Below are 19,094 nucleotides of genomic sequence, written 5' to 3' on the forward strand. Positions count from 1 at the left end.
CATCGTAGGATATATCTGTGATATCAAAGATACTGAAAACACTAATTAGACCTTTTATAGTATATCTGATTTGAACCATCAATTTTTATGGTTATCGATTAGATGGTTATGCTTTTTTTTTTTTCAAAGTGGTTAGTTTGATACATGGGCGTAGTGGATCCGGGTCATTTATTAGTCCTTTTTAAATATAATTAGTACAGTGAACCCATCTTTCAACCATTCATCACATGGTTGGGATCATTCGATATAAGTGATTTTTGTAAGGGATGAGCAATCAAATGTGCAACTGCATGATGGGTGGGCCTAATTAATGATTACACCATTTCTAATGCGATCATAGGGGACTTCTTAAGCATGGTATCCAAAAATGATATATTTTTACAATAGCAAAAGACTAAAAAAAGACTAAAAAAGGAGGTGGTGACACCATGTTGTCATAAAAAAAATGGTTTAAAATCATTTTATCAAAGTGATTACTAAGGTTTGTGACATTGATATGATTGTTTGTCTAACTTTATGATTTAGACAGATCTAAAGAGATGGGAGCTCGACCTCGTCTCGTCACTACTCTTAGGCAAGACTGTGATTCGGGTAGGAAGTTTACTAGGTTGAAATAAGGAGAAAAGGAAAGAATCGCCTCCCTCCCTTTGGAGGTTCGTCCAACTCTAATTAGGTTACCTATTTTGTTTGAATTTTCCCCAAAGTCCCTCCATATCTAACTTGAAAAACCTATTAAAAATGGTAGGTTTGTTGGGGGAAGTCGTCATATCCCTTTGAGGTTTGAGCCTTTCTGTAAAGATTTGAAATCCTTCAGGATTGTAAAGAGCTAAATTTGGACTAGAGAACTGTCGGTGATTTGGTGAAGGCGCTTTGGGTGGTTCTCATCCTCACGTTCAATCCTTAGGAGAAGCTACTAGTTAAAGGTTTTTCAATTAATCATAAAGCTTCCTATTTAGTTTGTGGACTTGTTGTGAACCTTAGTTGCACAATCCTTCCGACTTGTTTATAATGAAACATGTTCAAAGCTCTAAAGAGTCATAGTTTTGTATGTTCTTGTGAAGCTTCATACCGGGAGGATTTTATTCTTATTCTCTCTATTCTTATCTCTTATTCTCATTTATGATGTTCTTATCATAATCATGGTATCCAAAAACGATTATGTGATGACAACAATTGGTACTATTACGCAGCTGTGAGGCTATAATGGCTATCATGGAAAAATGGCTAGGTGTCTATTATAGTGCTATTATTTTTTTATTTTTTATTTTCTAATTGGTTGTATTAACAACTATTACAGCTTGTATCATAATGATAATGACAGTGATGTCGTTACGATCACTGTTACCATTATTGAATACCTTGATCGTAATCATCTATTAAAAACCATTTGTGAGAGATAATGCATCCTCTCATCTAAGGTGTGGCGTAATGGCCATTATATAATGGTAATTGTGGCAACTGTCGTGTTATGTGGTCACAACGGCCGTAATTGTAATGGCCTCGTAATGACCATTTATGTTTTTTTTTTTTTTTTTTAAATTTGTTGTAATAACAACTATTACAGCTTGTGTCATAACGATAATGACAGTGATGTCGTTACAGTCACTGTTACCATTATTGAATACCTTGATCGTAATCATCTATTAAAAACCATTTGTGAGAGAGAATGCATCCTCTCATCCAAGGCCCTCCATGTTACCTCATTCAATATCTTTCATCTCTCTCTTTTCTCCCTCTCTCTCTCTCTCTAATATCATGTATTAACTTGGTATCGGAGTGGGATTGGGGGCAACTTATTACCTATCATCTTCATCATTATGTTGCCACCAACGTTTTCATCTTCCCAACATCAACATGCCATTATCTCAATTGCATGTCATCACAATGTTGTGATCTCCATGCTAACTCTATAATCCAAACATCATCTAAAAATCATCCATTCTTCATTCAAACATTGTCCAGAGAAGCTCTCTAATAATAATCTCATGTCACGTGTTGTAGATGATCCATCCATGATGACTAGAAAAGCGATGTCATGATGTATGTTGTAGATTAACCATCCCATGTTGACAAGGAAATAAATAAACTAATAGTGATGTCTTGGTGTTTACTATAAATGATCCATCCCATGATGATTGGGAAAACTAATTGTACAATGATGTCTTGACATCTGCTATAAATGATCCATCTCGTTATGATTCAAAAGCGATAATTTAATAGTGATGACTTTGCTTTTTCTATTGATGATACATCTCATAATGGCATTGAAATCAATAATCTAATGTAGTGGTGTCATTGTGTCTATAGTAGTTGATCTATCCAAGGATGAATGAAAAAAACAATAAACTAATAGTTATGTGATGTGCACTCGTCTTTGTAATACTTGGGCAAGCTGGGTATGTGCATCTATGTTGTAGCTTGAGGGGTACTATTGAGAATGTAGTATGTTAGAAGTTCTAAAGTGTCATTATTTTCTATGTTCTTGTAGAGCATAATAATGAGACAATTTTATTCTCATTTATGGTGTTCTTATCTTACCTTTTATAAATAAATAATTTGTGAAAGGGAGAATGTATATCTCATCCTCTCATTTTACCTTCTTTAATTTAATTTCTTTCCTCTCTCTGTGTTATGTATTAACATAACCAAGTACTGCTTCCTCTTGGAATCACGCTTTGACCTTCCCTCTTCCAAGCGGTTTATACTTGCCAACATTTTTAATAGGTGCTTCCTTCTTTTCAATTGTCCTTTAAAGATTTCGTTTAAGATCTGTGCTAGTAGATCGTGAGTGGTTTAGGGTGGACAAATTCTAAATCTCAAGGGGCTTTTCTTCATGGAAAGAAAATTTTAAATGAAATTGTAATTGTTCATGAATGTATTGATTCTAGACAAAGGATGTTGTTACTCTCATATGTTCACTCAACTACAAACTACTTGATGAACGGTTTGTTCACTAAGATCTAACCCCCTAAGATGTCCTAGGTGAACCAGTGCAACCTATGTTGGAACATGTGGACCTTGACTGTATCCTTAATGCATAGGCCCAGCCACACTCGTATGTCAATCACAATTGTAACCCTCGTAGGGTGAGCTAGGGCTTCGAAATCCCCATATGTCCGTAGGTCATAGCTTTAGTCAAGGATAGTGTATGATCAAGTCAATCCAATCCGGACATGATGAGCCTCCCGAATAAGAGATGATGTGATTCTCCAATGTAAGTATCCAGTCGAACCTAAACACGAGCCTGCAAACATGATGAGCACTTACACTTTTGTGGGGTACGGCATAAGAAGCCCCATGGTGGAGATTGTCCATCCCAACTCTTTGTTGGTTATCGTCATACATGATGACCACAAAACATGATTATAGGTAGTCCAAACTTATTAAAGTGGTCATGCACATTTAGGGTACTTGAGATCCATGGACCGCAACTCTCTCATGGCTAGTGGTCATTGCGTCCAATCTCATCTTCCCCATGGACTACTAGAGGAATCCTCCTTTAGTAGCTTCCCTCACGTTAATTATAACATCGATAACATATTTCAAATATAAGTGGTCATCTATATCCATGATCGCAGTTATCATTGGCTTTCTAGGGTACACTAAACCAACAGCAGATGCGTGAGTGTTTGGCGCAGATGCATAACTAAGTTATTGTTAGTGGCTCTCACATTTTTTTTTCCCCTTGGAGACTAAGACGTTTCCAGCTAATCATGGAAGCTCTTAGCAAAATGATCAATATGGCAACTGAGAGAAGCTTATTCAGTTGTTTTAAGGTTGGGCAGAATCTCCATGTTGTGCATCTTTAATATGCTAATGATACTCTTTTGTTCTATGAAGCTAAGCTGATTAGGTGGACAATTTGAAAAAGGGTAGTTATCAGTCCAAAAACAAATTCAGGCCCATTTCTCTATCAAATTTCATTTACAAAATCATTGCTAAGGTGCTTTGTAACAGGCTCAAAGAGGTCATGCCTTCTCTAATTTATCTGGCTAAATCTGCCTTTGTCACCAATAGAAATATGACAAATAATATTCCTCTGTGCCAAGATCTTTTTTCAAAGTTCAATAGAGCCAGAGGTAATAAAAGAATGTGCATCAAAGTGGATGTTAGGAAGGCATTTTGATAATGTTAAATGGGATTTTCTTTTTGAAGTGATGGTTGCCATGGGCTTTCCCCAATTACGGGTATCATGGATTAAAGAATGCGTTACCACATCAAAATACTCTTATCTGGTTTCTTCAACAGCTCTCGTGGATTGAGGAAAGGTGATCCCCTTTCTCCCCACCTCTTTTGCAATCGTTATGGAGGTTCTATCACATACTTGAGGTTTGCAAGGTGAATAATCTCATTCGATTCCCATTTGTAAGGAGGCAATGCTTAATCACTCAGTTAATTGTTGCTAATTATCTGGTGGTGTTCCCTAGTGTTGATGTTGAGGAGATCCTATCACTGAAGGCAGTTCTCATAGAATTTCACACTTTCTTTGGCCTTGAAGTCAATGTTTTCCAGTCTAGTGTTTCCTTCTCCAAGTGGTCACTTCGGGCAAGGAGCAAATTCTAGAAGGTCTTCGAATGCAAGAAGGTAACCTTCCTATTAGATACCTGGGAGGGACTCCCCCTTCTATCCATGACATTGATAATTACGGATTATAGTGAGCTCCTCGACAAGTTAGATAACGGATTTTCAGGGTGGAAGGCATCCTTCCTTTCATTTGGAGGCAGACTTCAGCTCATGAAATCATCTTTATCCTCGGTCCTATATTGGGCTGCTGCTCTTCCTCTTCTGATGGTGCTTATTATTGCTGTGGACAGAATTCTTAGGAACTTTCTTTGGGCTGACTCGGAGATTAGACCCCTCCATATTGTTAGCTGGCAAGACATTTGCAAGCCTAGGGAATTTGGAGGCTTGGGCATAAAGAATCTAAAGACGTAGAATGCGGTGTGCATGGCAAAGCTCTTATGGCATATCGTATGGGGTCATAAATCCTTATGGATTGATTGGATCCATGCAAAATATATTAAAGGGCAAAGCTGCTGGAATAATTCCTTCTCCACAAGCAGAGCATTCGGAAGCACATCTTCAGCATTAGGCCACACACATCAAAATGCATTTATCATATAATTTGGGCAAAGGTAAAAGTTTGTTCTTATGGCATGATTCTTGGGTCTATGGCTATAGTCTTTTTTATGCATTTGGGAGCAGCAGCCCAATCATCAATTTGGGGGAGAGGCCAGCAGCTTAAAAGTGTCTGATCTCATCTCTAATGGAAGATGTAGTTGGCATGTGGGCCGTGCACCCTCGTTGGATTTAGTCAGGCAAACTATTGAAATTATTCCCATTTCAGATCGAGATGACAGCGTTACATGGAGGAATGCATCATCAGATCAATTCACCCCTTAAGCGGCATATTCTAGTTTCCTACACAATGGGGCCTGAAGTTCTATGGGCTTTCTTCACTTGGAATAGCTTGAATGTCCCCAACTTTGCTGCCTGGTTTGCTCTTCAATCCAAGCTCAAAGCAAAAGATCTTCTTGTTGCTTGAGTCATCTCTATCACTGATGGTTGCACTTCATGCAATTCCCCTCAAGAAAATGTTGCTCGCTTCCTCTCTGTCTGCCTATACTCAAGCTGGATTTGGAATCATCTTTGGAAAATTCAGCTGCATCCCAGTTAACCATTGGATGTTATGAATCCCTTTATTTTATTTTTTAAGTCATTCCATGCCTCCCAAATCTATGATCGAAGCCTTAGCTGGGTTGCGCCTTTGTGCTGCAGCATGGCATAATTGGAAGGAGCGTAATCATTGCATTTTCAAGCAAAATTCAAGGACAAGGCCACTGTCTACAGCAGTATTCTCCTAAATGTCTGGAATAGGCTGAACTTTACAAGTAATATAGGAGATCATTCCTCTCTACCTCAGTCAATCAAAGCTCTTTGGGATCTCCCAGCTTAAGCAGTTGTTCCCTTGATTTTTTTTCTTTCCTCTTGGTTGGTTGCCTGTGCTGTGGGGCCTCTTTTGTCTTTTTGCTTGCCCTGATGTGGTTTTATATGAAGTTTGCTTCTTCCCTTTGGTTACTAACAAATTATCTTTGCTTGCCTACCCAAAAAAAAAGGAGTTCTTGGTCTTTTGGGTGGTCACCTCACTCTTGTTAACGCTTCCATGTCCATCATTCCTATTTATTTTGTCCCATTCTGAATGCCTAATAGGGTTGTCAACCAGGTCGAAAGGCTTCAAAGAGACTTTCTTTGGCACCACAATGAAGAGAAGAACAGATTTTGTTTTGTTGGGTGGTGGGATGTTTGTCAAGACTAGTGGAATGGGGGAATGGGAATCAAAGATATTAGAGCTCTGAATGAAGCACTTCTCAGAAAGTGGCTGTGAGAAGAGGACAAAATTTATTGGAGGTGGATTATCTCATACAAATGTGGGATTCAACAAGGTTGGTGGTTCAACCTTCCATCCTCACTTTAATGGATGTCCGGTGTTTGGAAGGCAATTAGTACTAAGATTGGGCATGCTTTTTTTATGGAGGTAAGTCTTGACTCTTGAGGTGTGTGATAGCATTGAGATTATATTCCAGGACTTTTGGCTTAGAAATTCTCTTCTTAGTCATGATTTCCCCACGTATATATGGTATTGTGGTTGATTATCAGGCTTCGGTTGCTCAATGCTTCGATTTGGGACGTGTGTGTTGATGTGGTCTCCTCGCTTTGCAAGGAATCTGATGGAGGACTGCACTGACCATATTTTGGGGATTTCTCCGTCCATGTCCGTGAGAGAGTTAGCGGTGGAAGTTACCCCCATTCTTGCTGGGTTAAATCTTTTTATAGATTGCTTTGCGGCGATTCTGTTCTTCTTCCTTCTTGCTTATCAGAGGGTCTTATTTGGAGCCTTAGGGGCACGCCCAAAGTGTGTGGCTTTGTCGCATAGAACTGGATCCTTATGAAGGATAATCAGAGAAAGAGGATGATGATAACTAATGTTTGTCTCATGTGCCTGAAAAACAATGAACCGGTTTCTTCATCCACTGTGAGGTTGCTAGGAAGGTTTGGAGTGATTTCTTCAATATATTTGAAACTACAGAGGTGATGCCTAGCTCGGTGAATAATCTTCTCCTCACCTAGATTGGAGGGAAGGTCGGTAACTTTAAAGTTAAGCGTGAATGTAGGACAACCAAATGGAGGCCAGTGTTGAAAAATTCTGAGAGTTTTTTGGGAGTCTCCTCAGGAGGGAGAAATAGAGAGTACTTTTCTCCTTATGATTTAGAAAATCTCTTTTGGTTTGTTTGTTTATAAAATTGTCTGGCACATATCTGTGTTTAAGGTGTGGTCTGATGGTTTGGCAAGTTTTCTATTGGCATGCTGGTCCGTGGTTCCTTTTGGCAAATGTAATCTCTGCAGTGCATAGCCGTGCATGTTGCTTAGTTTGAAATATTTTCTTAATGTTTAATATAATTTTGTTTTCTCGATTTAATAGTCTTACTAGAACACCTTCCACAATCTTATCAGATGTTAAATTTGTAGGACATGGCTGATTGATGGTAGGGGAATTGCAAGGAAAGTAAAGAATGCCACTCAGTTTTCTACGTATCAGAACAAGGACTGGGCTGTAGAAGCACATCGACATTGCCCCAATTGCAATCATCGTATTGATAACAGTGATGTAAGCTCATGCCTTTATCCTGAGTAGTCTGTACCTTTTTATATATATATTTTGGCATTTTAATGCAGGGGAAAATTCTCAACTGGTAGGATTTCACACAGAACTAAAAACTGAATTTCATTCAATAATCAAAGTCTCCACTTTGTCAAAATCTCCATTATGTAGGACACTAGACACTACTTGTGGACTCTTCAAATTCCATCAGTTCAAACTGGAAACACCATACAATTAGAACTTATGTAGCAAAATACCTCAACTCAAACCAATTCCAAGAACCAGCATAGATAGAAACTGACTCTAATTAAAAGTAACTCAATTGAAAATATTACAAACACCTTGATCTAAACCTAATCCTACCAAAACCATAAAGTAATAAAATGGCAGCTGTTGTCCCATTGCTAAACATGGACCCTTGAAACAGATTATTATAAAATTCATTTTGTGCTTTCTGAAAAGAAAAAAAGAAAAGAAAAGAAATAAAATATATCCATTTTGTGATTTACCTTCACAAAAGTGGAACCCTTGTCATATAGATACATGAAGACTACTTTGCAAAGAATGGACACCAAAGCAATAAGTTATAAGCATCCGATTGTGACAACATAAAATTCCCAAAAATTTGTTGGTGACTGCTTTTGGATTTTTACCAGTTCACATCAATCTTAATAATCTTATGGAGGTAGTGCTTTAAATAGCTATTTAATGAAGTGTGTAGCTTACGCTACATAGCATAGCTTAGCCTTAATGTTACCTAGCTTAAGTCGCGTTTAGCATAAGTTATATGATTATTTGAATATGCTACATGCTACATAGACTATGCTACATGCTACGTAGCTCACATTACTAAATTATTTTTCACTACAAAAATATAATCAATTAATGTTTTCAATGATTTGTACCAATTTTCTATTTCCAATAAAAATTAGTTAATCTTTTCAATGTGTTTAGTAAAATAATACGAATAACAATATTAACACAATTTTGTTGCTCTTTCTTTACCTATCTACTTAAATCATTGCCCTTTCCTATTACTGTAGGTTGTGCTTAGTTGCACCAAATATCATGAAATTTTGTTAAATTTCATTATTAATTAGTCTAATTTGGTGTAGAATATCATGAAATTGGTGCAACCAAGTGCACCTTTATGATTTATTATTATTATTATTATTATTATTATTATTATTATTGTTATTTTTATTTTTTTTAATTATTTTTTTATTTTTTATTTTTTGGTGCAACCAAGCACAACCTTAATTAAAAATATAGAAGTAGCATGTAGCTTACGCCTCATGCTTCAGAGGGGTGAACATTGTGCTTCATGCTATTCGCTATTTAAAACATCTTTTGGAGGTTTGTTTCTTTATGTTGGTGGATTGTGATGATCTCACGTGTGAACTGTGATGATCTCACATGTGGTTTCCCATCATCATTTAGATGAAATATGGGTTAGAGTAGAATTTAAGCCCATGGGCTTTGTTTATGTAATAACTTAAGTATTGACGGGGACATCACGCGCACACGCACGCCCACCCTATGCACGTACGCAAGGAGGGCCCCACCATTGATCTGGACCGATGACGACATCCAGGGAGGTCCTCCTAGCTAGAGGACTACATTTGGGTTCGTTGGAGTGGACCCGATAGTCATGTGAATCCCACCATGGGTTCTCATGATCGTGACCCACTATTCTAATTAATTTAGTACTTTGAGTTTTGCTTATTATTGTCATTAGGAATATCATGGACGGTTTAGATTGCTTTGATTAATTGTTATTTTTGATTACTTCGTCTCCAAGTAATAGGTTGCACATATGGTGCCAGTTTTGGGGTATAGGGTTTTATTATAAATAGGCACCCCTTGTAGTCTTTTTTTTTTTTTTTAATTGAAGATTAATAAAAATTCCTGCGTTTTTCTATTCCTTTTTTCCGAGTTGTAGAAATCTAATTGGGTGTGAGACTCTCCCTTCCTCGAAGGGCTGACTATCGTGGTGCGAAGCCACAGCTATACCGATTCGTCCCTACGTTCTTCCATACATAATTTTTCTCCTACAATCATCTACGCTTCAAATCCATTCTCTATTGCAGTCGTTTTTTTCTCTACAGCAGATTTCCAGAATCTGGCCCTACAGGAGGGTTGAAATTTTGGCGGAGCACCACGCACAAACCATGTATTGGATCGAGTTGAAATTTGGGAATTTTGGAGTCCACCCATGGCTGACTAGGGCCAAGCTGACTTTTTTGTGAATAGTCGGCCCCACACACGTGCGGCCGAGATCACACGCACGTGCAATTGGGCCTTTGCTGCTGTCCCCACGTGCGGTACTTTTCTGGTTCGTCTCTCCTCTCTTTCACTCTTTCACCCAAAATCCCTAAACCTAATCCTAAATTATTCAAATCCCCAATTTTATGCCCTTTCTTCAACCTTAGGGTTTACCGAATTGAAATTTCTAAATCCCTTGGATTGGGGGAATTATTTCTGTGCATGTGTGGATGAATTTACCCTCCATTGATTCTTGTTTGGTCTATAATTTTGATTGATCCGGCCCTAGCATGTGTAGGCCCGGATCTGCATAAGATTCCCTTTTGATTGAATGCTTGAACTTTTGTGTGGGATATAGAATTTTGTGTAATTGTTTCTGAACTAACGTGATCTAAAGCCTGAAAATCTTGCACATCTTGTTTGAATTTCATGTCTTGCATCAAATTTGGTATCAGAGCTCAAGGTTTTTTATAGGGGAAAGAATTACATGTTTAGGGTTTAGTTTATTTGTGTCCATTATGCATTAAGTATCATCATATAGAGTTGTTTAGAGGTCCATAATTTCTGATATAGGTAGCTGAATTTTCTGCTATCAGAAAATCCGCATCTCTTTACTGGATTTTCTTTGACAGATAAGTTGCTGGAAATTAAGTAGTATTGTGTCGTTTTCTCTATGTAGAGTCCTATAGGAGCATTTAGTCCTATCTAGGTGCATATAGTCGTAGTAGGTCTTTAGATTGAGTTAGTAGTTGTATGCACACACGTACGGGTCATGGTTTTGGCTTGCACCCTACACAAAATGTGAAGCAATTGCAAGAGTCAATGAATGAACTGACCCAGTAGTTTGACTCTTTGGGGAAGCACTTGGAACAACGCTTTGGGCAATTTAATGTGCGCGTTATCCAACTAGAGACCTCTGCCGGGGCAAACCCCGCCATTGGGGAAGATGCCCAATCTCAGGCAGGTGGTCAGGAGGTTAGACCAAGGAATGGAGGTAGCCAAAGAATTGGTCATGGGCGCGCACCCGTGCACCCACCCCCCCGCGAGGGACATCATGATCAATATGACCCAGATGCGGAACTCTTCAAGGGAGTTAGAGCAGATGCTCCTACGTTTGATGGCCAATGGACCTTAAAGCTTGTTTAGACTGGCTGACGGATATGGACCACTATTTTGAGTGGTATGACATGTCGGATGCTCGTCGAGTTTGATTTGCGAAGATGAAGCTTGTGGGCCAAGATGGAGCTTCCAATAGTCCATTGGGGAGAAATAAAAGAAACACTTAAGAAGAAGTACCTCCCTTTCTCTTATCGCTTACGGTTGATTGAGGAATGGCAGTCTCTTCGACAAGGCGCCATGAGTGTGGCGGAATACATTGAGAAGTTCGAAGAGTACTTGACTAGGTGTGAAGTTGATGCGGATACTGTACTCACCCTTGATTTAAAATGGGGCTCTGTACTGACATTAGGAGAGAATTGCTCGCCAAAGACAGACACTATTAAACAGTTGTATCAAGTAGTGTTGGAGGTTGAACAATACCTCAAAGCATCTGTGGGAAGGCGATTTGAGTTTCGCGATTCTGGCGCCAAGACCAACCCTTCTGGGGCTAAGCCTAATGCTGGACACCAAAGCAAACCTTCCATTAATTTTCAGCCCAGGCCTAAGGATGATAAGGGTAAAGAATCGGGTCTAGCTCATGTAAGAGTGGAGCAACTAGGTGTTTTAGGTGTTAAGGGTTTGGTCACTTTCCCCACCAGTGCGATACGAGAGAGGGCACCAAGGTGCTCCTTATTGATGGGCAAATAGAAGTAGTGCTCCCAGAGAGTGACGACGAAGAGGAAGAATATGAGCCAGTAGAAATCCCTAGTGATGAGGAAGAGGGAGTGCAAGAGTCCGTGACCCTCGCAGTTGTGCGATGCGCCCTTGCTCAAGCCAAGAACACTGACAATTGGTGCCGCAACACGATCTTCTATACTTATGGAAAATGTGGGGAAAAGAGTTGTAAGATGATTGTGGATAGTGGTAGTTGTGCCAACGTGGCATCAACTAGCACTGCGAACCATTTGAGCTTAAAGCTTGAAGCCCATCCTCAACCCTATAGAGTGTCTTCGGTTAATGAAACTTCCATTCCAGTCTCGCACCGTTGTCTTGTTCCTATTCAGTTTGGATCTTATAAAGACACATTTTGGTGTGATGTTGTTCCCATGGATGTGGGCCATATCATTTTAGGTAGACCGTGGCTTTATGACAGGGATGTCACCATATTTGGCCATTTGAATGTGTGTACATCTTGGTTTGCGGGCAAGAAAGTCAAGCTAAATCCACTTCCACCTAAGAACACCACTGGAAAGGAGTCCACCACACAGAGTGGCATGAGCGGCTCAAAAGAATTGAAGGAGTTGAAGTCCAAGTTCAATTCTCTTAATATTCTAAATGCCAAAGACTTTGAGCGAGAAATTGAGACGGACTCGATGGTATACGCCCTTGTGGCTAGGGAAAATGTACCAGAGACTAGCGTAGAGTTACCCATTGAGGCCATTTAGGTAGTGCATGAGTTTCATGATGTCTTTCCTGATGATCTACCGAATGAGCTTCCCCCTATGAGGGATATACATCATACCATTGATTTAGTCCCTGGGGCGAATCTACCAAACCTCCCTCATTATAGAATGAACCCAAAGGAGCACCTAAAGTTGAAGAGACAGATTGATAAGCTCCTAGAAAAGGGTTTTAATCGAGTGAGCATGAGCCAGTGTGCCATGCCCTGCCTTTCTTACACCTAAGAAGGATGACACATGGAGGATGTGTGTTGATAGTAGGGCCATCAACAAAATCACAGTCAAATATTGATTTTCCATACCGCGTCTTGATGACATGTTAGATATGATGGCCAATGCTACTATCTTTTCAAAAATTAACCTCAAAAGTAGGTATCACCAAATCCGTATACACCCTGGTGATGAGTGGAAGACGGCTTTCAAGACTAAGGATGGGCTATACGAGTGGCTAGTTATGCCTTTTGGGCTGACTAACGCCCCAAGCACCTTCATGCGTGTGATGACCCAAGTGTTGAGGCCCTTTATGGGGAAGTTCTTGGTCATATACTTTGATGATATCTTGATTTATAATATGACCAAGGAACAACACCTCAACCATTTGAGGCAGGTTTGTGGGATCCTTAAAGCCAAGAAATTGTATGCCAACCTAAAGAAGTGTGCGTTTTTGTCTAGTAGTGTTATCTTCTTAGGTTTTGTTGTGTCAGTTGAGGGCGTATCAGCGGATCCCGAGAAGGTCAAGGTCATCGTCAATTGGCCTGAACCCCGCAATATTCTTGAGGTACGCAACTTTCACGGTTTAGCCACCTTCTATAGGCGGTTCATTCGAAGCTTCAGTTCCATTATGGCTCCCATCATAGATTGCATAAAAAAGGGAGAGTTTTAAGGGATAAAGGCAGCCTCGAAGGCCTTCAAGGAGATAAAGGTCAAGATGACCGAAGCTCCAGTAACGCGACTTCCGGATTTTTCGAAGGCTTTTGAAGTCACATGTGATGCATCAGGAGTTGGCATAGGAGGAGTACTTAGTTAGGAAGGGCACCCTGTCGCCTTTTTTTAGTGAGAAACTGAATGAGGCGAAACAAAAGTATTCCACCTATGACAAAGAGTTCTATGCGGTAGTGCAATCACTGCCCCATTGGCGTCATTACCTATTGCCGCAAGAATTCGTCTTATTCTTAGATCACGAGGCCTTGAGATATCTGAACTCTCAGAAGAAATTAAACCCCAGGCACGCCAAGTGGGTTCAATTCCTTCAAGAGTACACTTTTGTGCTTAAGCATAAGGTCGATGTAGAGAATAAGCCTGTTGACGCATTGAGTCGTTGAGTCGCGTTACTCAATTCCATGAGTGTCAAAGTCACTGGCCTTGAGCGCATCAAAGAAGATTATTGCGAGTGTCCAGATTTTGGAGTTGTGTACGTGTCGTTGTTAGAGAGTCCGTCAGGAGCTAGCAGTGAGTAGTGTTCAAGTTGTCTGTATCACTACAAGTTTCGCTGGCTGGAGATAAAGATATAATATCGTTATCGCTGATAATATCGATGATAACCGGAAATGCGAGGGAAAAATAGGGAAATATGGGAAAAGGTGTATAATTTTTCAGTGAAACTTCAGGACATGCCTAAATACACATATATGGATATTTAAGAATAAAAAATTGTAAAAAGAATACATTACATAAAAAGTTTTCATTTAACGAGGACCCAAAAAGCATGCACTGCCGTAAGAAATCACTCCAATAAGGACACCTTATCTAAGCAAAGAGAACATATTAGTTATGGCCATGGCTTCACCTAACAGGATTTGGCCTTGATCCATGGTTTGTGACACCTTATCAACGGTTCGGATGATCAATAAAACAATATGGTGGACCTTGGCAAGTTTTCTAGGGATAGGAATGTGGGTGGCACCTGATCATGGGCCCACCTTAATGTATGTGTTGTATATCCACACAGTCCATCCTTTTTGCCAACTCATTTGAGTGCATAGGCCCAATAATGAAGCATATCCAAATCTCGAGTGGACCACACTGCAAGAAAAACATGCATATCAATATCAGTTCGATCCAAAACTTTTATAGCCCCAAGAGGTTTTCAACTGTACGCAGTTAGTCCTCACTGTTTCCTGTGTTGTGCTCCACTTGAGCATTTGATCTGTCTCACCAATAGCAAGATATATGTGTTTTATCTACACTGTTCATTTGTTTTTAAAGATTAATTTATGGCTTGGGCCAAAAGATAAGACTGATCCACATCTCAACTGGACCACACCATAAGAAACAGTGGTGACCGAAAGCCCACCATTAAATACTTCCCAAGGCCCACTGTAATGTTTATTTTCCATCCATCCCATTGATAAGCTCATAAAGTCCTAGATGAAAGGAAAAAAACAAGTATCAGCTTCATACAAAACTTTTGTGACCCCTAATTTTTTTTTAAATGGTGGGCATTCAATCACCACTGATTTATGTGGTGTGCTCCACATGAGATTTGGATTTGCCTATTTTTTTGGCTCATATCCTAAAATGATCTGAAAAAATGAATGAACGGCATGGATAAACACAGACATCATGGTGGGTCCCACAAAGCACTGTCCACTAGCTATTGGCTATAAGCGTCAGTAGGCAATGTGTCCTTCGTGGGAGCGGATTAGATGTTACCCGGATACATGTGGGTGTTATCTTTACCATGTGGGGTCCACTGTCATTCTTTTGGGAAATCCACTCCATTTATCCATTTCACCATATCATTTTAGGATAGTCTAAAAAATGAAGTAGATCCAAATCGCAAGTGGAACACACCAAGGGAAACAATACTGATTGAATCTTGCCATTAAAAACTTCTTAGGGGCCCACTGAAAGTTTGATCAAGCTGATAATTGTGTTTTCGCTTCATCCTAGTCCATGTGACCTAAGCAATAGGTTGGATGGCAAAAAACATTACAATAGCTCTAGGAAGTTTATAATGGGCCCTACGAAGTTTTTAATGGTGGGCATTTAATCACCATTGTTTCCTTTGCTGTGGTACACCTAAGATGTGGATTTGCCTCATTTTTTTTGGCCCATGCCCTAAAATTATATCTGACAAATAAATGGATGGTATTGATAAAATATAACACATCATGATGGGTCCACGGAGCACCAAGTCACCAACTTAAACAAGTCACATGCTCGCGACCTTGTAGGGAAGTGGATTGCACAGTCAATACGCACTGAGTAAACAATACACTAAGCGAACTTAGTCAACTCTGTGGGGCCCACCATGATTTATATATTTTATCCACTATTTGCATCCATTTTAACAGATAATTTTAGGGCTTGATCCTAAAGATGAAGTATATCCAATGGTCAAGTGGACCACACCATAGGAAACAGTGTGAATTGAGCATCTATTGTTGAAAAATTCTTAGGGGCCACAAACGTTTTGGATTGGTGTCATTTTTGTGTTTTACCTTCATCCATGTACGTGTGATCTTATGAACAATGTGGATGACAAATAAAAATCACTGTGGGCCCTAGTAAGGTTTCAACAGCAGGAATCATTGTTCCCACTGCTTTCTGTAGTGTGGTCCACTCGAGCTTTGGATCTGCCTATTTTTGGGCTTATTACCTAAAATGATCTGCATGTATATAACACATATAGCACATACATCATGGTGGGGCCCACAAAACTTAGTAATGTCCAGACGCCACCGAGATTGGCCCGCACACCACACTACCAACTAATCCACTCGTTTTGACTTTGAGAAGCCATTTCTGAAAACAGAAGAGGGTTCCAAAGGGAACCCTAAAATCTCGAAAAACCCTCTCCAAGATTGTTGAGATTTTGCAAATTCTTCGCTAAAATTGTCATTCCATTTGAAATTTATGATCTATTCGAAAAAAACGATCAACACTCTTCTTGTACAGGTACGAAATCCAAAAAGTTTCCCCTTTTCTTCCTTTTTTTTTTTTTTTTCTATTTTTGGGTATTTACAGTCTCCCGATATTATCGACGTCAAAAAGGGGTTGTTTGCGACAGTTATCTCGTGGCAGGGTAGGTAGCTACAACAATTTCTCACTGACAACTGTACTTTTCGCGAAAAAACGATAAAATCGCCGATATTAGGAACATCGATATTATTGGCGATGTTATTGATTTCTCGTTGATAATATGAACAACGACGGTGAGTACTTGATTTTAGACGGATATTTGTTTAGGAGTGACCGCTTGTGCATACCTTGCACCTCCCTCCGCGATTTTCTTGTCTGGGAGTTACGGAGTTACGTTCAGGAGGGGTCGCGGGTCATTTCGGTCGAGATAAGACCATTGCCTTAGTGGAGGATAGGTTTCATTGGCCAAGCCTCAAGCGAGACGTAGCCAAAATTATAGGGCAATGTCGTACTTGTCAACTGGCAAAGCAGAAAAAACAAAATACAGGATTATACACACCTTTGCCAGTTCCATTCATCCCTTGGCAGGACATCAGTATGGACTTCGTGCTTGGACTCCCTAAGACTATTCAGAAACACAATTCCATATTTGTTGTCGTTGATTGTTTTTCTAAAATGACCCACTTCATTCCATGTTCTAAGACCTCCGACGCATCTCATGTTGCCAAGCTGTTCTTTAGTGAGGTCGTTAAATTGCATGAGTTACCAAAAACTATAGTGTTTGACCGTGAGGTGCGATTCATGAGTTACTTTTGGAAGACACTATGACACATGATGAATAATAGGCTACAATTTTCTTCTGCCTACCATCCTCAGACCGATGGTCAGATTGAGGTGATCAATAGGAGCCTAGGGAGTTTGCTCAGATGTTTAGTGAGGGAGCACACCAGGAAGTGGGACACTGTACTACCTATAGCCAAGTTTGCGTTCAATAGTTCTGTCAATAGGTCCATAGGTCTAAGTCCTTTTGAAGTCGTTATTGGTTACAAGCCTAGGAAGCTTATTGATCTTGTCCCTTTGTCACTGTCCCATAGGTCATCAGAGTCTGCAGAGTCCTTTGCATATCACATTCATTCATTGCATCAAGATATTAGGCGAAAGATCACTACTAGTAATGAACATTACAAATTTTCTGCAGACCAGCATAAACATTTCAAGGAATTCAATGTAGGGGACTGTGATGGTCCGCATTAGGCTCGAGCGGTATCCTCAGGGGGCCGTTCGTAAGTTACACGCACGTAGCGCTGGACCCTTCAAAAATTATAAAACGAAACGGTCTCAATGCATATGTGGTAGATCTTCCACCTTCCATGGAAATTAGTTCCACATTCAATGTGGAGGATCTAGTTACTTTTTAGGGGACCGCTGATACTTTGTCCGGCCCTTCGCCCATCCATCTTGATTCCCCAGACCTGTCTTTTGATCCATGGCCTCTTCCCGACTCTTCTTCCTAGCCTCTACCTCCCGTACCTACCATTCCCACGCCTGGAGAGGAAATAGAGGATATTCTGGACCATCAGATAGTATCAACGTCGGACGGCGGGTTTCAGAAGTACCTGGTTAAGTGGAAGTCACGCCTAGCTTCAGTTAGCACGTGGCTCACTGAGGAGTTTTAAAGACTTGATCCTGACATCTTGGAGCGGTTCAGGAGTTTTATTTCGCCAGTGGCGAAATCTTCGCAGCCGGAGAGAGTTGATGGGGATATCACGCGCACACGCACCCCCTACACACGTACGCAAGGAGGGCCCCACCATCGATCTGGACCGATGACGACGTCCAGAGAGGGCCTCCTAGCTAGAGGACTATGTTTGGGTTTGTTGGAGTAGACCCGATGGTCATGTGAATCCCATCATGGGTTCTCATGATCGTGACCCATTATTCTAATTAATTTAGTACTTTGGGTTTTGCTTATTATTGTTATTAGGAATATCGTGGACAGTTTAGATTGTTTTGATTAGTTGTTATTTTTGATAACTTCGTCTCAAAGTAATAGGTTGCGCATATGGCGCGAGTTTCGGGGTATAGGGTTTTATTATAAATAGGCACCCCTTATAGTCTTTTTTTTACTCATTGAAGATTAATAAAAATTCCTGCGTTTTTCTACTCGTCTGAGTTCCTGAGTCGTGGAAATCTAATTGGGTGTGAAACTCTCCCTTTCTCGAAGGGCTAACTACCGTTGTGCGAAGCCACAGCTATACCGATTCGCCCCCACGTTCTTCCACCCATATTTCTCCTCATACAATCATCTATGCTTCAAATCCATTCTCTATTGCAGTCGTTTTTCTCTCTACAACAGATTTCCAGAATCTAGCCCTACAGGAGGGCTGAAACTTCAGTGGAGTATCACGCACAAACCGTGCATCGGATCGAGCTGAAATTTGAGGATTTTGGAGTCCACCCCTGGCTGACTAGGGCCATGCCGGCCCTTTTTTGAATAGTCGGCCCCACACACGTGCGGCTGAGATCACATGCAAGTGCGTCTGGGCCTATGCTGCTGTCCCACGTGCGGTACTTTTCTGGTTCGTCTCTCTCCTCTCTTTCACTCCTCTTTCACCTAAAATCCCTAAACCTAACCCTAAATTATTCAAATCCCTAATTTTATGCCCTTTCTTTAACCTTAGGATTCATCGAATTGAAATTTCTGAATCCTTTGGATTGGGGGAATTATTTCTGGGCATGTGTGAATG

The 19,094-nt window shown here is 40.2% G+C and overlaps 1 protein-coding gene across 2 annotated transcripts in view; it reads left to right on the plus strand.

The window, feature by feature from the left end:
* LOC131246101 (SUPPRESSOR OF GAMMA RESPONSE 1-like) overlaps window positions 1–19,094 on the plus strand; it is an 83,621-nt gene that overhangs the window by 25,833 nt on the left and 38,694 nt on the right. Inside the window, exons 1-3 of one of the 2 annotated variants that reach the window (XM_058245968.1) lie at window positions 4,249–4,338; window positions 4,428–4,584; window positions 7,528–7,666. In XM_058245968.1, coding sequence (XP_058101951.1) covers window positions 4,502–4,584; window positions 7,528–7,666 — 222 coding nt within the window. In that variant the 5' untranslated portion in view covers window positions 4,249–4,338; window positions 4,428–4,501. Of the gene's footprint in view, window positions 1–4,248; window positions 4,339–4,427; window positions 4,585–7,527; window positions 7,667–19,094 lie in introns of those variants that run through there. The other variant, XM_058245969.1, reaches the window with a different exon arrangement.

This window comes from Magnolia sinica, chromosome 5 (assembly GCF_029962835.1).
Source record: "Magnolia sinica isolate HGM2019 chromosome 5, MsV1, whole genome shotgun sequence".
Classification (NCBI taxonomy): domain Eukaryota; kingdom Viridiplantae; phylum Streptophyta; class Magnoliopsida; order Magnoliales; family Magnoliaceae; genus Magnolia; species Magnolia sinica.